The sequence below is a fragment of the Notothenia coriiceps genome, unplaced genomic scaffold, assembly GCF_000735185.1.
Source record: "Notothenia coriiceps isolate Sejong01 unplaced genomic scaffold, NC01 NC01_scaffold00037244, whole genome shotgun sequence".
NCBI classification, from domain to species: domain Eukaryota; kingdom Metazoa; phylum Chordata; class Actinopteri; order Perciformes; family Nototheniidae; genus Notothenia; species Notothenia coriiceps.
The window spans coordinates 8,529,066-8,548,289 of NW_011369945.1; the positions used below are offsets into that span (position 1 = coordinate 8,529,066).

General features: G+C 41.3%; 1 protein-coding gene across 5 annotated transcripts in view; it reads right to left on the minus strand.

Moving 5' to 3' along the window:
• Positions 1-19,184, minus strand: part of mypn (myopalladin) — a 24,679-nt gene extending 5,495 nt beyond the window's left edge. For 2 of the 5 annotated variants that reach the window (XM_010793439.1, XM_010793438.1), the window contains exons 1-16: positions 18,977-19,184; positions 16,297-17,397; positions 9,730-9,905; positions 9,600-9,651; positions 9,073-9,517; positions 8,903-8,977; positions 8,678-8,819; positions 7,749-7,772; positions 7,263-7,379; positions 6,436-7,186; positions 3,747-4,895; positions 3,528-3,660; positions 2,281-2,358; positions 821-1,042; positions 582-731; positions 418-497 (exon numbers count right to left, since the gene is read on the minus strand). In XM_010793439.1, coding sequence (XP_010791741.1) covers positions 418-497; positions 582-731; positions 821-1,042; positions 2,281-2,358; positions 3,528-3,660; positions 3,747-4,895; positions 6,436-7,186; positions 7,263-7,379; positions 7,749-7,772; positions 8,678-8,819; positions 8,903-8,977; positions 9,073-9,517; positions 9,600-9,651; positions 9,730-9,905; positions 16,297-17,396 — 4,694 coding nt within the window. In that variant the 5' untranslated portion in view covers position 17,397; positions 18,977-19,184. The remainder of the gene's footprint in view (positions 1-417; positions 498-581; positions 732-820; positions 1,043-2,280; positions 2,359-3,527; positions 3,661-3,746; positions 4,896-6,435; positions 7,187-7,262; positions 7,380-7,748; positions 7,773-8,677; positions 8,820-8,902; positions 8,978-9,072; positions 9,518-9,599; positions 9,652-9,729; positions 9,906-16,296; positions 17,398-18,976) is intronic. The other 3 variants (XM_010793440.1, XM_010793441.1, XM_010793442.1) reach the window with 3 other exon arrangements.
• Positions 19,185-19,224: the final 40 nt, after the last annotated feature.

The window sequence follows — 19,224 nt, forward strand, 5'->3', positions numbered from 1 at the left end:
TGGACAGCAGTGGCTTCCTCCATTTTATGACCAACTTATGCAGAAATCCAGGTAATTCCAAAGGGTTCACATACTTTTTCTTGCAACTGTAAATGAAGACGCAAACTAAAAACAGAACTATACATGTATGTTGTTGTTTTTTTAATAATTATTAATGGCTACATCTATTTGCTATGGTTTAGGTACATTTTATGGCATATCTTTTTATTTTAAAGCCATTTACTTTTATTATTAACACAGTTATGGGGCAAAAGCCAGCTTAGACATTTATCCAGTTTAGACTTCATTGTGGCGTATGCTAACACGTTTGTATTGATCATTAAATAGGATTATTATCAGGAAGTAAGATCAGAACTTGGCTGGTTCCTCATGCTTCAAGTCTTCTTACCTCTGCGTCTCACACTGCACACTGCTCACCTCTGAGAGCTAATAGGTGTCATTCGGTTTCGGGGAGGTCCAGATTGGACAATCAAATGACCCGAGCAGCTGATCCGTCCCTGTTGGTCATTAAATATCAAACATCAGGAAGTGCAGCTGGAGGGAAAATGTTGAGAACATAAACAGGAAGTGTGAAGTATCACCTGAGGATTAGATGCCATGATGGTGTAGTTGCCATCGTCGTCTTGGGTGGTGGTCTCTATGTGAAGAGCGCAGGTCCCGTCCCTCTCCCTTATTTTCTTGTAATGGACGTTCTTCCTCAACACCTGCTTGCCATCCTTGAACCAGTACACCTTTTGAGACACAGAGGGTGTGGATGATAAAATGATAAGGATGAGCGTGACAGATCATGTTGTCATGTTGCATACGGTTGACCTCTCACCTTTGGAAAAGGGATTCCCACTACTTTACATGAGAAAGTGACGGGCACGCCCTCCATGGCCCTGTAATTCTTCAGTTTTTTGTCTAATATGGGCGCGATGCATCTCCCTGTAGGGACGTCATCGTGTTGCACCTCATCGTCCGATTCCTCCACCGGCGTCCGCTCCAAACGGAATTCAATCTCGCTCATAAGTCTCTGCTCAAAATTGGACACTTTGTATTCCTTGGAAAAGAAAAAATAACAACAAAAAAGTCACGTTGCACTAGATAGACGATTGACTAACTGGGATAAGACACAAATGCTTCTGAAAGGAATGCAACAATCAGGAACATGAGACAACGTGCGTTTTTTTATCATTTAGCAACCGTTAAAGTAACAATCTGCAACTCAAACAGAGAGGTACAGATTGTGACTTTAAACCACAAGATGATGAGAATCATGCAGTTGTATCTGCCTGACGGCATCATTCCTGGTTGGTCAAAACATGTTGCTCATCCAACCATAAAATAGGGCTGGAGGTAAAACAGTGAACAGAGAAGATGAGCCTGTGAAAAGTGTATGAAATGTAAAGACAGTATTTACTTAATGAAAGGCTTTATTTCATTTGGTAGTACATGTATGTAGTTCATAATGAATTTACTGTTAACAATGATAATGTTTAATTAATCATTATTAGAAATGCTGTCATTTGGGTTATTTTGGTTTGTGTAATATGAAATAATTATTTTAGAAATGATATACGTATAACATAGCTGATGCAAGAAATAAACAATTACATTATAATAACATAAGTACAATCATTTAATATGTATATTATATTTAATATTATATATAACATTTATATATTTTAAAAATAATAACAATAAAGTTATATACTATATTAACTTTTTGATACAAAAAATAATATATCTAAATATTGTTTATACATGATTTACATACGATTTGAATGAATAAGGTATTGTTATGATGAGTTGCAACTTATATTAGCAATCCATATCCAGTTTGAAAACTAATTATTAAAAATAAACAGAATTATAGTATGAATATACAGCTCATTAAGGAAGTAAACAAAAAGTGTGACAGTTTGTAAAAATACTTTTTTGGGTTGCGAAGAAGAAAGATTTACATTTTGGTATTTTGGTAAGATCTGAAAAGCAAACAGAAAAAAGAGGCTGCAAGCTTCAGTGGGGGAAATGGGAAATGTGAAATGATTTATTGAAACTGGAGAATACTCCACTACACGCAAGAGAACTGACATTTCATTAGCTTAATGCATTCTAACCCTACAATTATTTTACAAAATTATTCGTGCAGGTTATATTAGTGCAGAGGCTTGAATGCGAGATTAGATATTTATTATCCGTGGTATTTAGAGTAGAGTGTCGTAATCTTGTTCTGACACATTTTATTAACCCATACAGCCTGGAGCAAAGCCGTGCTTGGGACGGGGGTCCTTGTACCTCATCATAGTTAAAGACAGTAGCAGGAATGTTTGGTCCAAGGGGTCTGCTCGCTGTTTTCCCCTCATTACTCAGCTTCTATGAGAGGGATAGGGATGGATGATGAACACCAACTGAGACACACACACACACTCTACAACAAACATCAATAACACACACACACACACACACTAATTGTTAAGAGCGTGCTTGATTTGTTAAGCTACATAGAGACATAACACGGAATGACTGGGGAGGGAATGATGGCTGATGCTGAATAAAATCAAGTCCCTCACTGCCTCAGAGTCAATGCTTTTATCATCTGACACGTATGTATTCATTTCAACATGAATACATGAGAATAAACCTGGAGACAAATGAGAATGCAGCACAGTTGTGGTTAATATACAGTAACATTTATCCTTTAAAGGATCAAATTAATTGATTGCAACAGTTGGTTAGTTAAAATGTGACAACATACATATATACATGTCAACAAACATGATGATCAATAGACACAGTAGACTCAGTTTTTTCTGAGCAGGGATGTAATGGATGTTGAAGTCCACTTTATATGTATTTAAAGGGCCATATTATGCTTATTTTCAGGATCATATTTGTATTTTGTGCCTCTACTGTTTACATGCTTTAATGTTCAAAAAGCACAGTAGGACCCCTTTAAGGAGAAACTCCAGATTGAATAGTTATAATAACAAAACCATTTTGTGTATTACAAGTTGAATGTATAAACAAAACCCTCACGTTGTAAGATTCCCTACATTTTACATAACTCAGGTGTAAAGGAAATAAATATGAATTTGATAAATATCACCTTGAAACTTTCACAGTTGTTTACCTACATTAAGGGGAAAACATTTATCAAGTTTTGAATAACAAGTGTTTTCATTTTGTACTGTTTAAATATGCAAATGATCCACTATGTAATGCTTACTTGTGGAGAAATCTACATACGCAAAATAGACAAAGTTAGTACACACCCTACATTTTTTGGGGATGTTTCATTTCCACTAGTCTCAAAGAAAATATGCTCTGTGAGCAAAACACCCCAAATTCTCGGAATTAACAGTGCATGCAAAAAATTGTTATCTGAATAAATTGGATTTGCAGATTTTGGGCTGAGCTTAATCTTGTCAAATATTTGCTGTGTATGTAAGTTGATTGCATTATTATATTTATGACCAACTACATCTCTGCAAGTCAAAAAGTTAGAATCTATCCGAGCTGCAGAGCTGGAGACTGCTTGTTACCTGTTGGTGTGCAAAATGTTGAGTTTCGTCTCTAAGTCGAAGCTTTTTCTCAATGTCCTGGAGGATATTCTCTCTGCTTTCCCGAATGTCTTCATATGACGGGATGCGTGCCTTTTGCATGCTCTTTTTTAGTCTGAGGAGAGAGAAGGGAAAAAAGGTTTTAGAAGATTGGACAGTTCACTAATCTGATGAGCGTTGGTCCGAGAGGGGAGGGCGTACCCTATGGGAGCTCCCCTGGGCAGGCCCATAGAGTTGGTGGGCTGAGTCGGGGTCAGGGAGGGCAGGACGGAGCTCAGGAACGCTACAGGGTTCTGAATGGGGCTGGAGGTGGAGGTAGAGCTGCTGGAGGTGGGAGAGGAGGCCTGGAGGGGCGACTGGGTTCGCATGGCGTACATGCTGTTCAGGTAGGGCGGCGACAGAGGTGTGGGTGAGGACACGAGAGACTGAGGGCTTGTGGGAGACTTGAGCACCCTGGTGGTGAAGGTCCTGGGTGGGGGGGAGAAAGGCGGGAGGGTGGGGGAGCTGGCTGCGGAGGAGTTGAGCTCAGCGGCCAGTTCCTGGAGAAGAGGGACCGGAGATTCTGTCGGGGAAGGACTCCTGACCGGGGAGAAGCTCTGGGCTGCTATGAACTCTTTAGGCCGGGCGTAGCTGAAGGAGTGGGAAGTGGGGGTGAGGTTCATGAGGGAGGCGTGGGTGCTTCTCAGGAAGGGAGCAGGAGACGTGACCGAGGACAGATCTGTTAAGGCTGCGCTAAACTTTGGTGCGAAAGCAGAGAAAAACTGCGGTGTAGGGGGAGTTTTGGCGAGAGCTGCAGGGGTCAGGTTGAGGTGGGAGGCATGGATGGTGTTCATCTGGGTTACATGAGCTATGCTGACGGGTGGAGCTGTTTTCAGCTGTGGGGCAGGTGGAGGGGAGCTTACCAGGGAGGAGGTCATGAGCTGAGGCTGGGGGTGAGACTGAGACTGGGGCTGAGGCTGGGGCTGGTGCTGGGGCAGAGACTGAGGCTGGGGGTGTGGGGGAGACTGAGGCTGGTGCTGGGGCAGAGACTGAGGCTGGTGCTGGGGCAGAGACTGAGGCTGGGGGTATGGGGGACACTGAGGCTGGGGATGGAACTGAAGCTGAGACTGATGTTGTGGTTGCGGCTGGGGCTGAGGGTGAGGGTGAGGCTTTGGTTGTGACAGAGTCTGGGGTAGGGGGTGACACTGAGGCTGGGGCAGAGATGGTGGCTGAAGTTGGGCCTGGGGCTGAGGCTGAGGTATTGGTTGGGACAGAGGTTGGGACTGAGGGTGGGGGGGTGTTTGAGGTTCAGGGTCCTGCTGCTGCTCCATGAGGACCTGGTTGTGCAGAATCCGCAGCTGGGTCGGGTCCCTGTTGATCAAAGCAAAACGACATTTAAAGAACAGCCAAAAAACGACACTATACATGGTGAGAATCAGAGCGGCTCAGTACACTGCTCTCATAAATTAAGTCCACACTATAAACCCAGCAGGACTGAGCCAGAGTCAGCACGAAGAACACTCTGCCCATGTATGGACTACAAACAAGTAGCCTGCAAAACAAGCTCTACGCATTTCCAGCTTTCATACTTAACTGGTAATTATTTTAGTTATTAGGATTACTGCAAATTAAGCTAACACTAAATACATTGTCATATTTATCTTTGTATTTTAAGCATAACGTGTACATAGCAGCTAATCAAACCCTTCAACATTTTGTTTACAGCATTATCTGAAATATTAGATAAACATAAACGCATAAAAGTACACTTACAAATAGAAAACGCCATCCCTAGTTTTTGAAAGCTGAAAGGTCCACATTTGAAGTCCGCCTGTGTTCATGCATGAGTTGCATCTGATTACAGCTGTGAGATGAGCCAGAGGAGGAGCAGGACCCCCCCCCCAACTTCTACACAGCCCAGCTGATCTACTTTGATACTAACAAACTGTGGACCCAATATGGATAACTAATCATACTATAACTATACCATGACTGCTCTAGACCATTCTGACAGAAAGGCTTTAACAATAACGCATTTTCCATTTCCAATTATTGTGTCCAAAATAATTGATGGTAATGATATTATTGCTATATCTAAAAAGAATGTGAATTATTTATTGTAATACTTCCAGTCAAAGTCAGTTGAATATCTATATTAAGGGAAAACATTTATCAAGTTTTGAATAACAACTGTTTGGATTTTTTATTGTTTAATACTGATAATAATGATCCACTATGTAATATCTACGATCTACGAACGCAAATAGACCATGTTAGTAGACTCCTACATTTCTTGGGATGTTGCATTTCCACTAGTCTCAAAGAAAAGATGTTTTGTAAGCAAAACACCCCAAACTCTCAGAATTGACAGTGCATGCAAAAATGCTTTATCTAAATTCATTGGATTTACAGATTTCGGGCTGAGCTTAATCTTGTAAAATATGTGTTGTTAATGTAAGTTGTTTGCATTATTATATTCAAGTCAAAAAAGTTAGGAATCTATATGAGCTGCAGAGCTGGAGACTGTTGGTACCTGTTTATGTGCAAAAATGTTGAGTGTCGTCTCTCAGTCGAAGCTTTTTCTCAATGTCCCGGAGGATAATGTCTTTGCTTAATGATATTATTGCTATATCTATAAAGAATGTTAATTAATTATTTTAATACTTCCAGTCAAAGTCATCTTTAAATTTGTTCAATGTGCGCTTTGTCTCTTTTTTGGCGAATTATTACCACATCAAATAAGAGTGTTTCATTGACAATTTGCTAGATAATTTTCACGATCGTATCCTATGTATTATTAGCATGACATCATGATTTAATTTTACAAATAATACAGTATATCAAAACATCCTGGTTTCATAGTCTCAGCACAAGGCTGAAAGTCTGATGCTTCTTTATCAGCTCTACTCACAGTTTGGGTTTAGCCCGCACAGGTGGAGGTTCCCTGTTGAGCAACATGTTGGGGTCTTCATCACACTGACTGCTGGACGCGTCACTCTGCTCCTCCTCCTCCGGCAGTCTGAAGTGGACACGCCGAGACCCGGAGCGGGAGTGTTTGGGTTTCGTTCGAGTCTTCAGGCAGGAGTTCGGAGGGGGGTCGGGCAGGGGCAGCACGATGAGGCTCCCATTCTTATGGTTAGGGGTCACCTTGACTGTGGCGCTGGTGTCGGGTGGTGTCACTGAAGGCGTGGGCGCTTCCTGCTCTGCTACCGTCCCAACAGAGAATGGAGAAGTGAAGGGTTTCAGGTAGGAGAGCGCCTGTCTGCTGCTCTTTGGTTCTGCACCTGCTCCACTGGGTGAAGGATGGTTCTGATGGAGGTTGATAGGATCTAAGTTGGGGGTGCTGGTGCTGCGAGAGTTGAAGCTGCTGATAAGGCTGGAGGGCTCCAGGCTGGGGAGACTGGAGCGGAAGGGGTCTGGGCGCAGCATGCTGGATCCAAGGGGGTCCAAACGAAGGGTGCTGGTGCTCAACGGGTCCAGGCGTACGCTGCTGGAGATGAGAGGGTCTAGGCGGATGGTGCTGGAGTGGGGCTTGACGCTGGTTGTCATAGTAACCTTTGCTTGAAGGTTTACAGGGGGGGCGGGGGAAGGTTCTTGGCTTTGGTTTGGCTCCAGCATCGAATTGCTGGAAGGCCTCACATGGTTACTGTTGCTGGCATTGCCTGATGAGAATTACAGGTGTCAATATTGCACTTTTATAAGAATACATAAAAGCTGGAAGTAAACCTTAAGTGTTACCTGTGACCCTCAGTGCTGCAGCGCTGGACACGGTTCCATAATTGTTGCTTGCTGTACAAGTAAACATCCCCGAATCTTCAGGAAAGACTTCAGCAATGACCAGAGTGCATATGTCCTCTAGAAGTAGTAAAAATAAATGAATAATCACATAATCAATTGCTATGGTATCTTATTAACTTTAAACAGAGAAAGATACATGACTTGTGTTTCGGATGCCTTGCTGTGAGGTTACTGAGAGTGTGTGTGCAGCTACAGTAAGGCAGGTTGCAGTGATCTGCCATAGTGTTTTCACTCAGGATGAGAGACGACCTTATATGGTCCACACTCAGGGAACAGCAGCCCTGGTTTACTGAAGAAGAGCAGGAGCTCTCGCCAAGGACTATAAACACTTGCAGATTAATATGTACACACTGCAGCATCATATACAGACAGGCAGCTGCTTTAGTGCAGTCAACATCTTGTGACTGATGAGGATTTAGTGTGTACCTGATTCAGCTGGAGACCTGGGCTCTGGAACAGAAACAAAAACCATTATCGTTATGAAAACGCAATAAATATTCTGCACTTCTCAGAGAATTGTTATTATCAGTTATCAGAAAGCATAAACCATTGATGCAAGTTGATTTTTATTCGTTTTTTTCCCTTAAGAAATAAAAACATTCATGTTCAAAACTTTTATGATAATATACAGTTTACAGTATTTGAAATTCCTTTAAAGTACTATGCATATATTTTTGCTCATCACCCCACCTTTAGTCCATACATTACAAAATCAGGCCTTGGAAGAAAAGTGTACATTTAAAAAACAATTTATTACTTGCAATGAAAGTCAGTAAGTGAGTAAGTGAGACACTCAATAAGGCGATAAACATATTAGTATTGTGTTAAATTAAGCATCACTATTTATTTACTATTTTCTTCCCTGCAACACCAAGGTTTTAGAGAACATTAAACTGCAAGAATACTGAAATATATTTAAAATAATCTGTATTCAATTGGCTTATTTAGGAAACAATGAAGTCTTTACATCTTAATGAATTCACAATTAAGAAAAAAACGAATATGAAACAAGGCATGACATGTTATTTGTATAGTTGTAATTCATTTGTATATCAATATTACTTGCTCAGGCTTCCCTTTTCCTGCCTTTCTCTTCTTTATGAGTTAAATATACACTCATACACATACAGAGACACCTAACATAACCACCCTTTTGAAACAACAAGTGCTTTTGCTAATTGTCAGCTTGTTTTATTGGCTTGATTTTGTTTGTGTGTTTTGTCTCATTTGTCTATATTCATGATTCCATCTATTAGTATGTATTGTACTTTTACATCTCACCTCCTTTGTCCTTTTCACCAATACAAAAAACATTACCACTTTCCACAATATGACAGTAGTGTGGCAGAGCTTACTTTTCTGCAATATCCTGTGTTCAGGAGAGTCCTCTATGAATGTTCCATCTCTGTACCAGTCCACTCGTGGTGACGGCACCCCTTTCACACGGCACTCTAGCACCACCAGCTGGCATTCTGACGCAAGGAGGTCCTGCAGGCTCTGGAGGGACAACACAGGGAGTGTTACATTAATGTACACATACCAGACAGCAGCAGTGTACAGTCATCTGAAAATATCCCTACTTTTGTGAATACAGGGGCAGCCATGATAGGTTGGCCGTTCAACACTTGAGGGTAGGTGTAGGTAGAGGTTTGACTCTGATGATTAACGACAAAAACAGAGGCAGGTTGATATACATATACAAAAGTGATAATTGTTGTTATAGAGGAAGGCAGTGTTTGAGCTCTTCTACCTCAGGCTGGAGTGTTTGTGTTGGAGGGGACAGCACAGAGGAGACCACTGAGTTCTGGAGCAGTGATAGAGCTTCTGCTGCAGCCGTCTCCACTGGAGGAGGAGGAGATGTAACAGACACCTCCTGGGCTTCTGAAAGTCCTGTTTCGCCTGGTGATGAAGTAGGAAACACCTGCACCTGTGACACTATTGGCTCTTCCAATGTTGGTTCCTCTTGAACAGGGAGTGCTGAAGGTGCTACGGATGCATTCAAAGGCTCAACGACTGAAAGTATGGTGGCTGGTGTCCTCACTGGTAGCAGAGGTTCTGGGATTATTTGGTTAGTTTGTGCACAGACGATTTGCTCTGCTGGCTCCTCGATGGCTGCTGCAGGGTCAGATGATGGAGGGTCTTCCTCTTCCGCAGAAAGAGCTTGGCTCGATGATGGAGAAGATTTATTCTGCTGCCTTTGAAATCACAGAAATTTCTCGATTAGTGCTACAATAAGGTAGATGACACTCAAAGTTGGTAATAATTGTAAAAACTCACTGTGCTACATGTTCAAATCGCTGTTCCCCATCAGAATCCGAAGAGGAGGTACCTACGGAAAACACATTTCGTCACTCAGTGTTTTAAGCGGTTTTAAGTAGCTTTAATGAAAAAGAACCAGGAGAACCACCTTCGACGTAGATCTCGGCTGACGTGGAGTCAGTGCCATAGAAGTTAGAAGCGAAGCAGGAGTAGCGCCCAGTATCTTCCTCGAAGGCCTCTGCGATGATCAGAGAGTGATGTGCTCCGTCGGTGATGATCTGGATGTCCGGGCAGTTCTCAAGCTCCTTGCCCTCACAGAACCATCTTCAATTCAAAAAGAAAGCACAAAATGCTCAGAAACACTTAGCATGTTATTACTTAAAGAAAGTTCCATATGCAATAATGTTGGAGGAAATCCTTAAAGCTGTAAACTTATCTATAGAGCTTTTAACCTGTAGTAGCGCTACCAAGCAGGGTTTTATAGGAGAGTCAATGGCTGGACAATTAAACCATTACCAAAAATGTAAACTATACAATTTTCCACAATAACGATAATACATAGATTAGCTCCATGGCATAATGCCGAAACCCGCAAAATAAAGCTAAAGTCGATACAACTTGAAAGGATATGGCGTTCCACTAAACTTGAAGAATCTCGTTTAATTTGGCATATTACTCTCAATGAATATAAGAAAGCAGTGCGTAAAGCGAGAGCAGCCTACTACTCTTCATTAATAGATGAGAATAAGAATAATGCAAGATCTCTTTTCAGCACTGTAGCCAGGCTGACAGAGAGCCACAGCTCGATTGAGCCTTCTGTTCCCATAGCACTCAGTAGTAATGATTTTATGTGCTTTTTTAACGATAAAATTGTTATTCTTAGAAACAAAATTAATGACCTCTTGCCTTTGACCAGTATAGTATTATCAACAGCTCCCGGAAACGTAAGTTCTAATATTACATTAGATAGTAAACTAGAATGCTTTTTAGCCATAAACCTTGAACAATTGAATTCAATGATTCTCTCTTCTAAACCATCAACGTCTATCTTAGACCCGATTCCAACTAAGCTGTTAAAATAAGTTTTTCCATTAATTAACACTTCTTTATTAAATATTATGAATATGTCTTTATTATCAGGCTATGTTCCACAATCATTCAAAGTAGCAGTGATAAAACCGCTTCTTAAAAAGCACAACCTCGATCCAGAGGTTTTAGCCAACTATAGACCTATTTCTAATCTTCCGTTCCTCTCAAAAATTCTTGAGAAAGCAGTCGCAAAACAGCTGTGTGATTACTTAAAAAACTATGATTTATTTGAAGATGTTCAGTCTGGCTTTAGAACACAACATAGCACAGAGACAGCTCTGGTTAAAGTCACAAATGACATTCTAATAGCCTCAGACAAGGGACTTGTCTCTATTCTTGTCTTGCTCGATCTTAGTGCTGCATTTGATACTATCGACCATGATAGTGGTTCCCAACCTGGGGGGCGCCAAAGATCGCAGGGGGGGTGCCAGGCCTCAGATGATTGAGGCCAAATATCATATTTAGACTTTNCCATCTTACCTTAAAGAACTCATTATACCCTACTGTCCTACTAGGGCATTGCGTTCCAAGAATGCAGGGTTGTTGGTTGTTCCTAGAGTCTCTAAAAGTACAATGGGAGCCAGAGCCTTTTCTTATCAACCTCCACTTTTGTGGAATCAGCTCCCAGTTTGTGTTCGGACGGCAGACACCCTATCCGTTTTTAAGAGTGCGCTTAAGACCTTCCTTTTTGATAAAGCTTATAGTTAGGGCTGATTAGATTCAGCCCCTAGTTTTGCTGATATCGGCTTAGTTTGTCTGGGGACATCTTACTTCTTCCTTCTCTCTGTCTATACCTGTGTACTCTCATGTTCCGATTAACCCAGCTTCCCCAAATGTCTTTCTTTTTGGTGTCTATATACGCCGGGATCCGGAGTCATGGATGATCCTGTGGTCCTGTGTCATGGATCGCGAGTCCTGGATCTTGAGTCGTGGCTGTGGTCCTGGATCATAAGTCCTGGATGGATATCCTCGTGGATTCATCTTCCTATTATACACACATGCATTTCCAAAAATTTGGTCTACCTATGTTGCAAATGTATTATCTTTTCAATTTACACACGACATCTATTGCACGTCTGTCCGTTCTGGGAGAGGGATCCCTCCTCTGTTGCTCTCCCTGAGGTTTCTCCCATGTTCTCCTTTAAACTGTGGGTTTTCTCCGGAAGTTTTTCCTTGTACGATGTGAGGGTCTAAGGACAGAGGGTCTCGTATTGTCATACTGATATTCTGTACAAACTGTGAAGTCCACTGAGACAAATGTAACATTTGTGATATTGGGCTATATAAATAAACATTGATTAATTGATTGATTTTTGGTGAGAAACCCCTTTTTTGTCAACCTTTCAGAGATATCTCAAAATAAAGGCTTTGATATTGCATTAAATGGATATTATAACTACTCCATTCCTATTTGTCAGGGCTGGATGTGTATAATTACTGGGACAACTATATTGTTCCTTATTGTATGTGGACATCACGTTGTGGATAGTGTGAATTTGTATAAAATGGTTTTCCTTTTAGTATGGCAACCTGACATAATGTAAAAACAAGTAATAAAACAGAAGAATAAAGTATTAATTGTCCATGCAGCTTTAACATTTAACATTTAAATGTTTCCAAACATATCAATGAGCTCTTTTCCTTTTATTGGTCACCTGTCTATGACTTAAGTTATAGTACTCTTATATGACTTAAATATGAATATAGTAGGATATTTTATGATATCCTTGCTATATAATTGAAAACCCCGTTCATAGTTCTCTTTTTCCTCCTCTTAACCTTCTGACACCATTTCTGAGAATCTGCTTTCATGTGGTGCCAGTTCTCTAAAAGTGCCTCTGGCTCTCTGCCACTTTGTGGAGTTCTGCAGGCTAAGAGAAAAATGTTTTGATGACCAAGCCCTATCCCTTTCCCTGTAAGACAAGAAGCAACGCCAGCGTGCCAATTTAGAGGTGCTTCAACGCACTGTTGATGTTACAATATCTAAGGAGCACAAAACAGCCCACCTAGAATGTGTTGTGCGTCCATCAAATCTGGTGTTTTCTTATGTTGCTTTTTGCCTTTTTCAATTAAAGGGGCCCCGTTATGTTAATTTCCAGGTCCATATTTGTATTGTGTGCCTCTACTGTGATGTGTTTCCATGCTTTAATGTTCAAAAAGGTCTTTATTTTTCTCAGATTACCTGTGCTGCAGCACCTCTTTTCACCCTCGGTCTGAAACCAGAGCCCAGTCAGCTCTGATTGGTTAGCTGGCTGGATCTGTTGTGATTAATCAACAGCTTAGAGAAAATCTGTTGGAGCGCTAGCCAAAAGAAGCCTGAGTGTAACATAGTGATGTCATTATTTCACGAAAGTAAACAAAGGACTACAATGGAAGGGTATTTAGGCAGGGGGGGAGTGTGGGAGAGAAACTCCCTCTTGAGGGAACTTTGACATTTTAGCCTTTGCAGACCATTTACGTGCACACAAACCTATTTAACACACTACAGGAAAGGGAAAGCCCCAAAAAGCATAATATGACCCCTTTAAAAGGAAACCAGACTAGAGTCCGACCTGGCTGATATTAAATTACAGAAATTATTCCTACCAAGTAGCATCCACTCTTTTGGAATTGAAGTTGACAAAAGTCTATTTATTCATTTTAAATATTAATAGTAAAACTTTAATTCTCTCTGTCCAACATAATGCAGAAGCATCGACGTCTACGCAAATCTATTTTGAGCAGATGAGGTGCTTTATGAAATCCAGCCAATAAACATGCAGGAATGAGGTGAGGCGTTACTCTCTGACAGGACGTCATCAGACGATCATAAATCACATCGAGTGCTTACACCAGACTCACATTTTCATCTAAATATGCACTAAATAAAACTCCAAGGGTCAAGAAACTATTCCTCAACTACTTTTACTCAGCCAAAAGACATGATGAGACACAGTTAATATGTCCTATTTAATAATTCCAACTTTTCAATAAGAAAATAACCCAACAGTTGTGATAGCAAACACAGATTTATCTACGATGTCTATTTTTTTATTGTTTGTTTGTTCTGCCCTTTTATTGAAACATTTACATAATATACGTTCATAAGATGTAATTTTTTTTTAAATCTACAATAAACAGAGTTTTTTTTTGTTCAAGTCAATTTCAAAAATACATAACACACAGTTTCTTTGGTGATAGACAAAAGCATTCAAGGAAAGTTCTATTATTCATTTGACAGTCCTTGTATATTTCATTAAAAGCTGTTTTTCACAGTATCAAAACACAAACTAGGCTCCCCATTGCTTCTCTATGCATGAAGAGGAATTCATTCCTTATTTCATTTTAAATCAAAGTGTAGTTTCCAGTGACAACAAAAATATCTGTTTCCGATACTTTGGCTATAACACTGTGCTGTCAATGTCCTGCCAGCGGCTGAGCTACGTCATTCCTAATGAGTAAGGGTCTAAAAGGAAAGCATTAGTAGTAGAGGAGGTGGCTGATCTGTGATCTGTGATCTGCACCTGTCTGAGCTATTTTCCCTCTGGACTTCAGAACCGGAGAGGAGATTCCCTCTGGAGCCTGGGAGCTCTGACTGGCTGACCCAATCACATACGCATATACAAGCATGCATAGCGCTAAACATAGACTCAGTGAACACACAATGCTGTGCCCTGACACACCGGTGACAGCAAACCACTGCAAACTGATGGGAAATATGAACCTGACAACTATATTTTCACTCAGTAAAGTCATAGTTACTAACGCAGTAGCAGGACAAACAAGCAACAACATCACACCAAAGTCGATCAAAAGAGCGTTTTGTTAACAGAAAACACCTTTTTTTTCATTGGAATACACTCAAATTGAACTCACATCTTCAGACGGCTCAAGTGTAAGACACTGGGACAGACCATATGGTTAAACAATAACTGTATAAATAATCTTACCACAGTCTTCCAGCTTCTGTCAGTAGGATCCATTATCTGACACGACTACAGCTCGCACTGTCAGGCCGGGCTAAAAATGGCCAAGAGCTACATTCTCCCCGGACACTCACATATGTTAGTGGCTCAACAATGTTGGAAGACCAACAAGACCATGCCCCCATAGTCTGAGACCTCAGCTTTACTTTTATTCAAGGCTTTGTTGTCCTCGTGATGAAGCCAGGGTTTTAACAAATACCTAACGAAACTGCCTCAAGACAAGCATTAATAAAAGTGAATTACCTCCATGTTCTTCCTCAAAATGTGCTCTGCTCACCCTGCTACCAAAAGCAGCTAACTGCAATGAGATGTGTTCACTCCTCTCCTATTTTGGCCCATGTTGAATGTGAATGGTCATTATTCAGGATGGCCCTTCCTTGAAATATGACGGTATTCTTCTAAAGAACGAATGACAGTCAAATGTTATTTGTCCCAGACATAACCCTGACATAACAAACAGACACTCACACCGTTCAGAATCAGCTGTTGGCTATCGTCTCAGGTCACACTTCTGTTAGGATCCCCCAAGAAAGAAACACTCTTCATCTTGGGTCACAATTCTCAAAAGGCTTTGTAATTCCTCAGTATCAGCTCAGGCCAAGGAACAAACATGGCATCTTAAACACTTCATAAACACTCAAGTCAGACCAAAACTGTACTTTTGAGGCCCACATGCATATTTGATTGTTGAAAACTCTGATACATATTTTTGGTTACTTATATTTGTACATGAAAGATTATAAACCATGATACATTTGATCCTGATTTGGATATTATACAGAACAAAAACACTGGTGGACAAACATTTACACTAAACCTAAAAACATACTTTGGCCACTTGTCTACTGAAATGTATTACTGTATAATACCTAGGTGGCACAGCCAGTAGATATAATAAGTTATAATTAGATAATAATATTGGGCTCTTGTATACCAAGGTCTTAAACAAGTCTTAAAACAAATTGAAGTAATTAATCAAAGATTAAAGGCCTGAACTGGTATTAAAATGTCTTAAATCAATCTTTTAAAAGTCTCAGTGTTAAGTTGTGGGAAGTAGGACTAACAAATCAGTTTCTTCTAACGTTTCATTTTAAAATATCAATTTTTTTTTCAAATCTTTCATTTCTTTACATAATATAACCAATGCCTATTGCATTAACTTAACACAGATCATGATAGCAGAAATATTTTGTGAAGCATGGTCCTTCATTTCAATCCGAGTGGCAATTTTTTTCTAATTCCACCATTAAAATAGTATTATTAGCAAATGTTATTTAAAGTTTTAATCACTGGTCAATTAAGTCGATAAACATATGCATTATATTATAAGATTTATTGTGTCTTGTATGTGAAATCCTTATTCTGTAAAGTAACAAAAAATGTCAAATAAATGTAGTGGAGTAAAGAGTAGAAAGCAGCATTAAAAGGAAATACTTAAGGAAATACATTTGTACCAATTAGAATCCCTGCTATGACACCTAAACCTAAAACCCTCATAACATTATCTCCAAACATAATTGTTCCCAAATGGTACTGGTAAAGCACACTGGCATTTCTGCAATTCCAAGTATTCCAATAAGACAAATTAAGGCTCATGTCCTGCTGTATTATATTTCCCGCATACTAAGAACTCAAGTACTCTCAGCACTGGTTTGTCTTACCTGACTTCAGGCACAGGGAGTCCTCTAACAATGCAGTCCAGCTGGACCTTGCTGCCCTCTGCAACCTCCCTGCTTTTCAGTTTCTGGATGAAACAAGGAGGCTCAGACGCAGACTCCGCGGGGTCTGTCGGGGTGCAGCTTTCTGCCTCCTCTGGTGCCTCCTGGGAAACAGAATCACACTGCTGCTCCTCAGTAATCCTGCTGTCCTGAAACTCCACGTGCCCAATCCCAGAGTCCAGCTGGGCCTCTGGTTGGTGGCTTACAGCGGGGCTTGGTCTCTCCTCCTCCACCACCACCTCTGCCTCCACCTCCAGGGGCATGGGAGAGCGCTCTCTGTTGTCAGGGCCGAGGGGATACACCTCCCCATCCACCTGGCTCTTGTTCTGGTTCCTGCTCCGGTGGGGTTTGCTCCCTCTCTGTCGTCCCCGTTTGGAGCTGTTGGCCTTGAAGAGAGAGGAGAGCTCCTCGATGAAGTCTGCTGCCTTGTTGAGGAACTCCTTCTTGGACTGGTTCTCCATGCCGTACGGGGCGTTCTTCGCCGATCTTTCAATGTCGTTGAACCCCTCACCGGGGTCCCTTGCGTTCCTGGACATGTTTTCCTGCCGTGCGGACGCTTTATGCACCTTTATGTCTGGTGTGAATGTTGTGTGTTGCAGTTCTTTGAGTTCAGGGGCCGGCTGGGTGAAGGGCACCATGGAGGGGGCGGCGGAAGGAGCAGGAGAGGGGTTGGCCAGGGGAACAGATGTGAGTTCAGAGGAAGAGGCTGAGGGGCTTGTGGACTGGGTTAATGGTGCAACAGAGGCTCTGACCTCTGCCTTCTCCTCTCGAGGCTCATGTCCGATGGCCTGCCGGGCCAGGTTCACGCTCTTATCCAGCTCCTCCTGGCTGAGGAAGGCTGACAGGTCTGTGAATGTGGGATCATTGTGAGCCCCAGAGTCCTCCGCCTTGCCTTTCAGCGACCCGTAGATCTGGAGGCGTGAGGAGGAAGCGTCTGAGCGGCTCATCTCGCTGTGGCGCTGCTGGGCTCGGGCCTCTGCCAGGTAGTTCTCTCTGAGGAGCTGAGACAGTGACGGGGGCTGCTCGATGTCGTTCTCCTGCATGCTGAGGGAATAATCACAAGATTGTCAATAAATTACATTAAAAACAAGTATTCATAGGAAAATGCTCTCCGTTTCCCCACTACAGCCTATAACCACGCCATGCATTACAATTCAATGGTAATGTAACCAACTGACATATGTAAATGCTCACTGTTATGGATCAATCAATGAAAGTACATAACCGTAAAATGACTGAAAGTGGCTGGCTATCTATCATCAAATAATACATTTTTAGATTGACAGAAAAGCTGAAATTCTATAAAGGCACAAGATCCACGTTCTTAAAGGAGAACTACGCCCAATTGAAAACTGCATACATGTTATTCCTCGATAAGAAATTCCCAAAATATGAGTAAATACGATTAACTCTCGTTAAGTATTTACGTTTCAGAACTTCCCTAAAGTGTTTCCCTATTAAATATTTTTTAAAGGAGCAGCTCCGGACTTTATACTTGACGACATCGGAAATATGAAACATACTTCTCTGGTTACTTGCTTTTGAATTGAATGAACTTTCTTAAGTCATGGAAATAACAAATTGGAAATCTTAAGTAAGTGGTGAACCCCTTTAAATATGAAGATGTGCTGGGTTTCTTTATCTGCTTTGACAGGAAACTAAATATTTAAACATTTAGAATATCAAGCAAATAAAAACCTGATTGAACTCTGGGAAATGTATTAATTATTAGGAAGTAAGATATATTAAATGCTAATGTTTGGTTGCAATACTGAGCAGTAATGTAATGAATGGAGTGAATGCAGGTTGCAGTACATAGAATGAAACAGTCTTTTAGTTCACTGACATTTCAAAGATGCAGACCTCAGTCAATTAAACAAATACAAAATAAAGATCGTGTTTCGTTCCCTGCGGCTACAATATTTAGAGCAAACATAGAACATGAGAGCAGAGACTGAAGTTAAAAGCAGGGGATATATGGTATTAATAGTTTTTTATTCAAGCCTAATTCCAGTTTTCCTCTAACCAGACAGGGTATCAGCTTCATGCACTGAGAGCAGATCTGATGGGACCCCTCCACCTCGCACCAACTCTTATATGACGTTTAGACTCCACACAACTTTTCGACACTCGGCGTGAGCAAGTTATTGAGTCCAGACATGAGATAGGGTACACATATGCTACTGACAGTCAAATCAGCACAATAAGAGAGCCAGCAATGCCCTTCCAACGGACCTGAAGCTGCAGCTGTTGTGTACATGAATCCTTTGCAAACAGGCTCCGAGCCCACCGAGTCATATCTAATAATAGCGAGGGGTCAGTTTACATGAAGAAAATCAACACAAAAAAAGCAGTGCCCCTCATCCAGGGCCCTTGTTATCATGATTCTGATCAGCCACAACAATTATTAAACTATAATGATCATAAATTGGACACTGCTGAGTGAGCAGATTAAAGGGCCCCTGGATAAACAGCGGCACGTTAAGATAATTCAATTTAACATTCACAGAAATAGACTCCAGCCCTGCTGAGGCTCAATGTCAGATGTTTTCTGAGGCTATACACAGCATATGCAGTCAAAAGGAATCTGTGAAAAATTAAACCAGGGGGTGGTGTGTTTTACCTTCAGAATAAGCCCCAGCAGCCCCTGGTAAATCCTCAGAGTGCACCTGTGCTCAAACAGGGAGATTCCGGTCTTCCGGCGGCTGCCACTTGGGGAAAATCTTGGACACGAGCAGCTGCCAAGCCTTCCCGGTTTTACCGCACAGTTCACCTTGGAGAGTTTACGGGAATATATGGAGCCGTGTAGCTACGGTAACTTGTCACCAGCACAAGTAGCAACATTTGTCAGCGCAGTAGTCGCAGGTTATT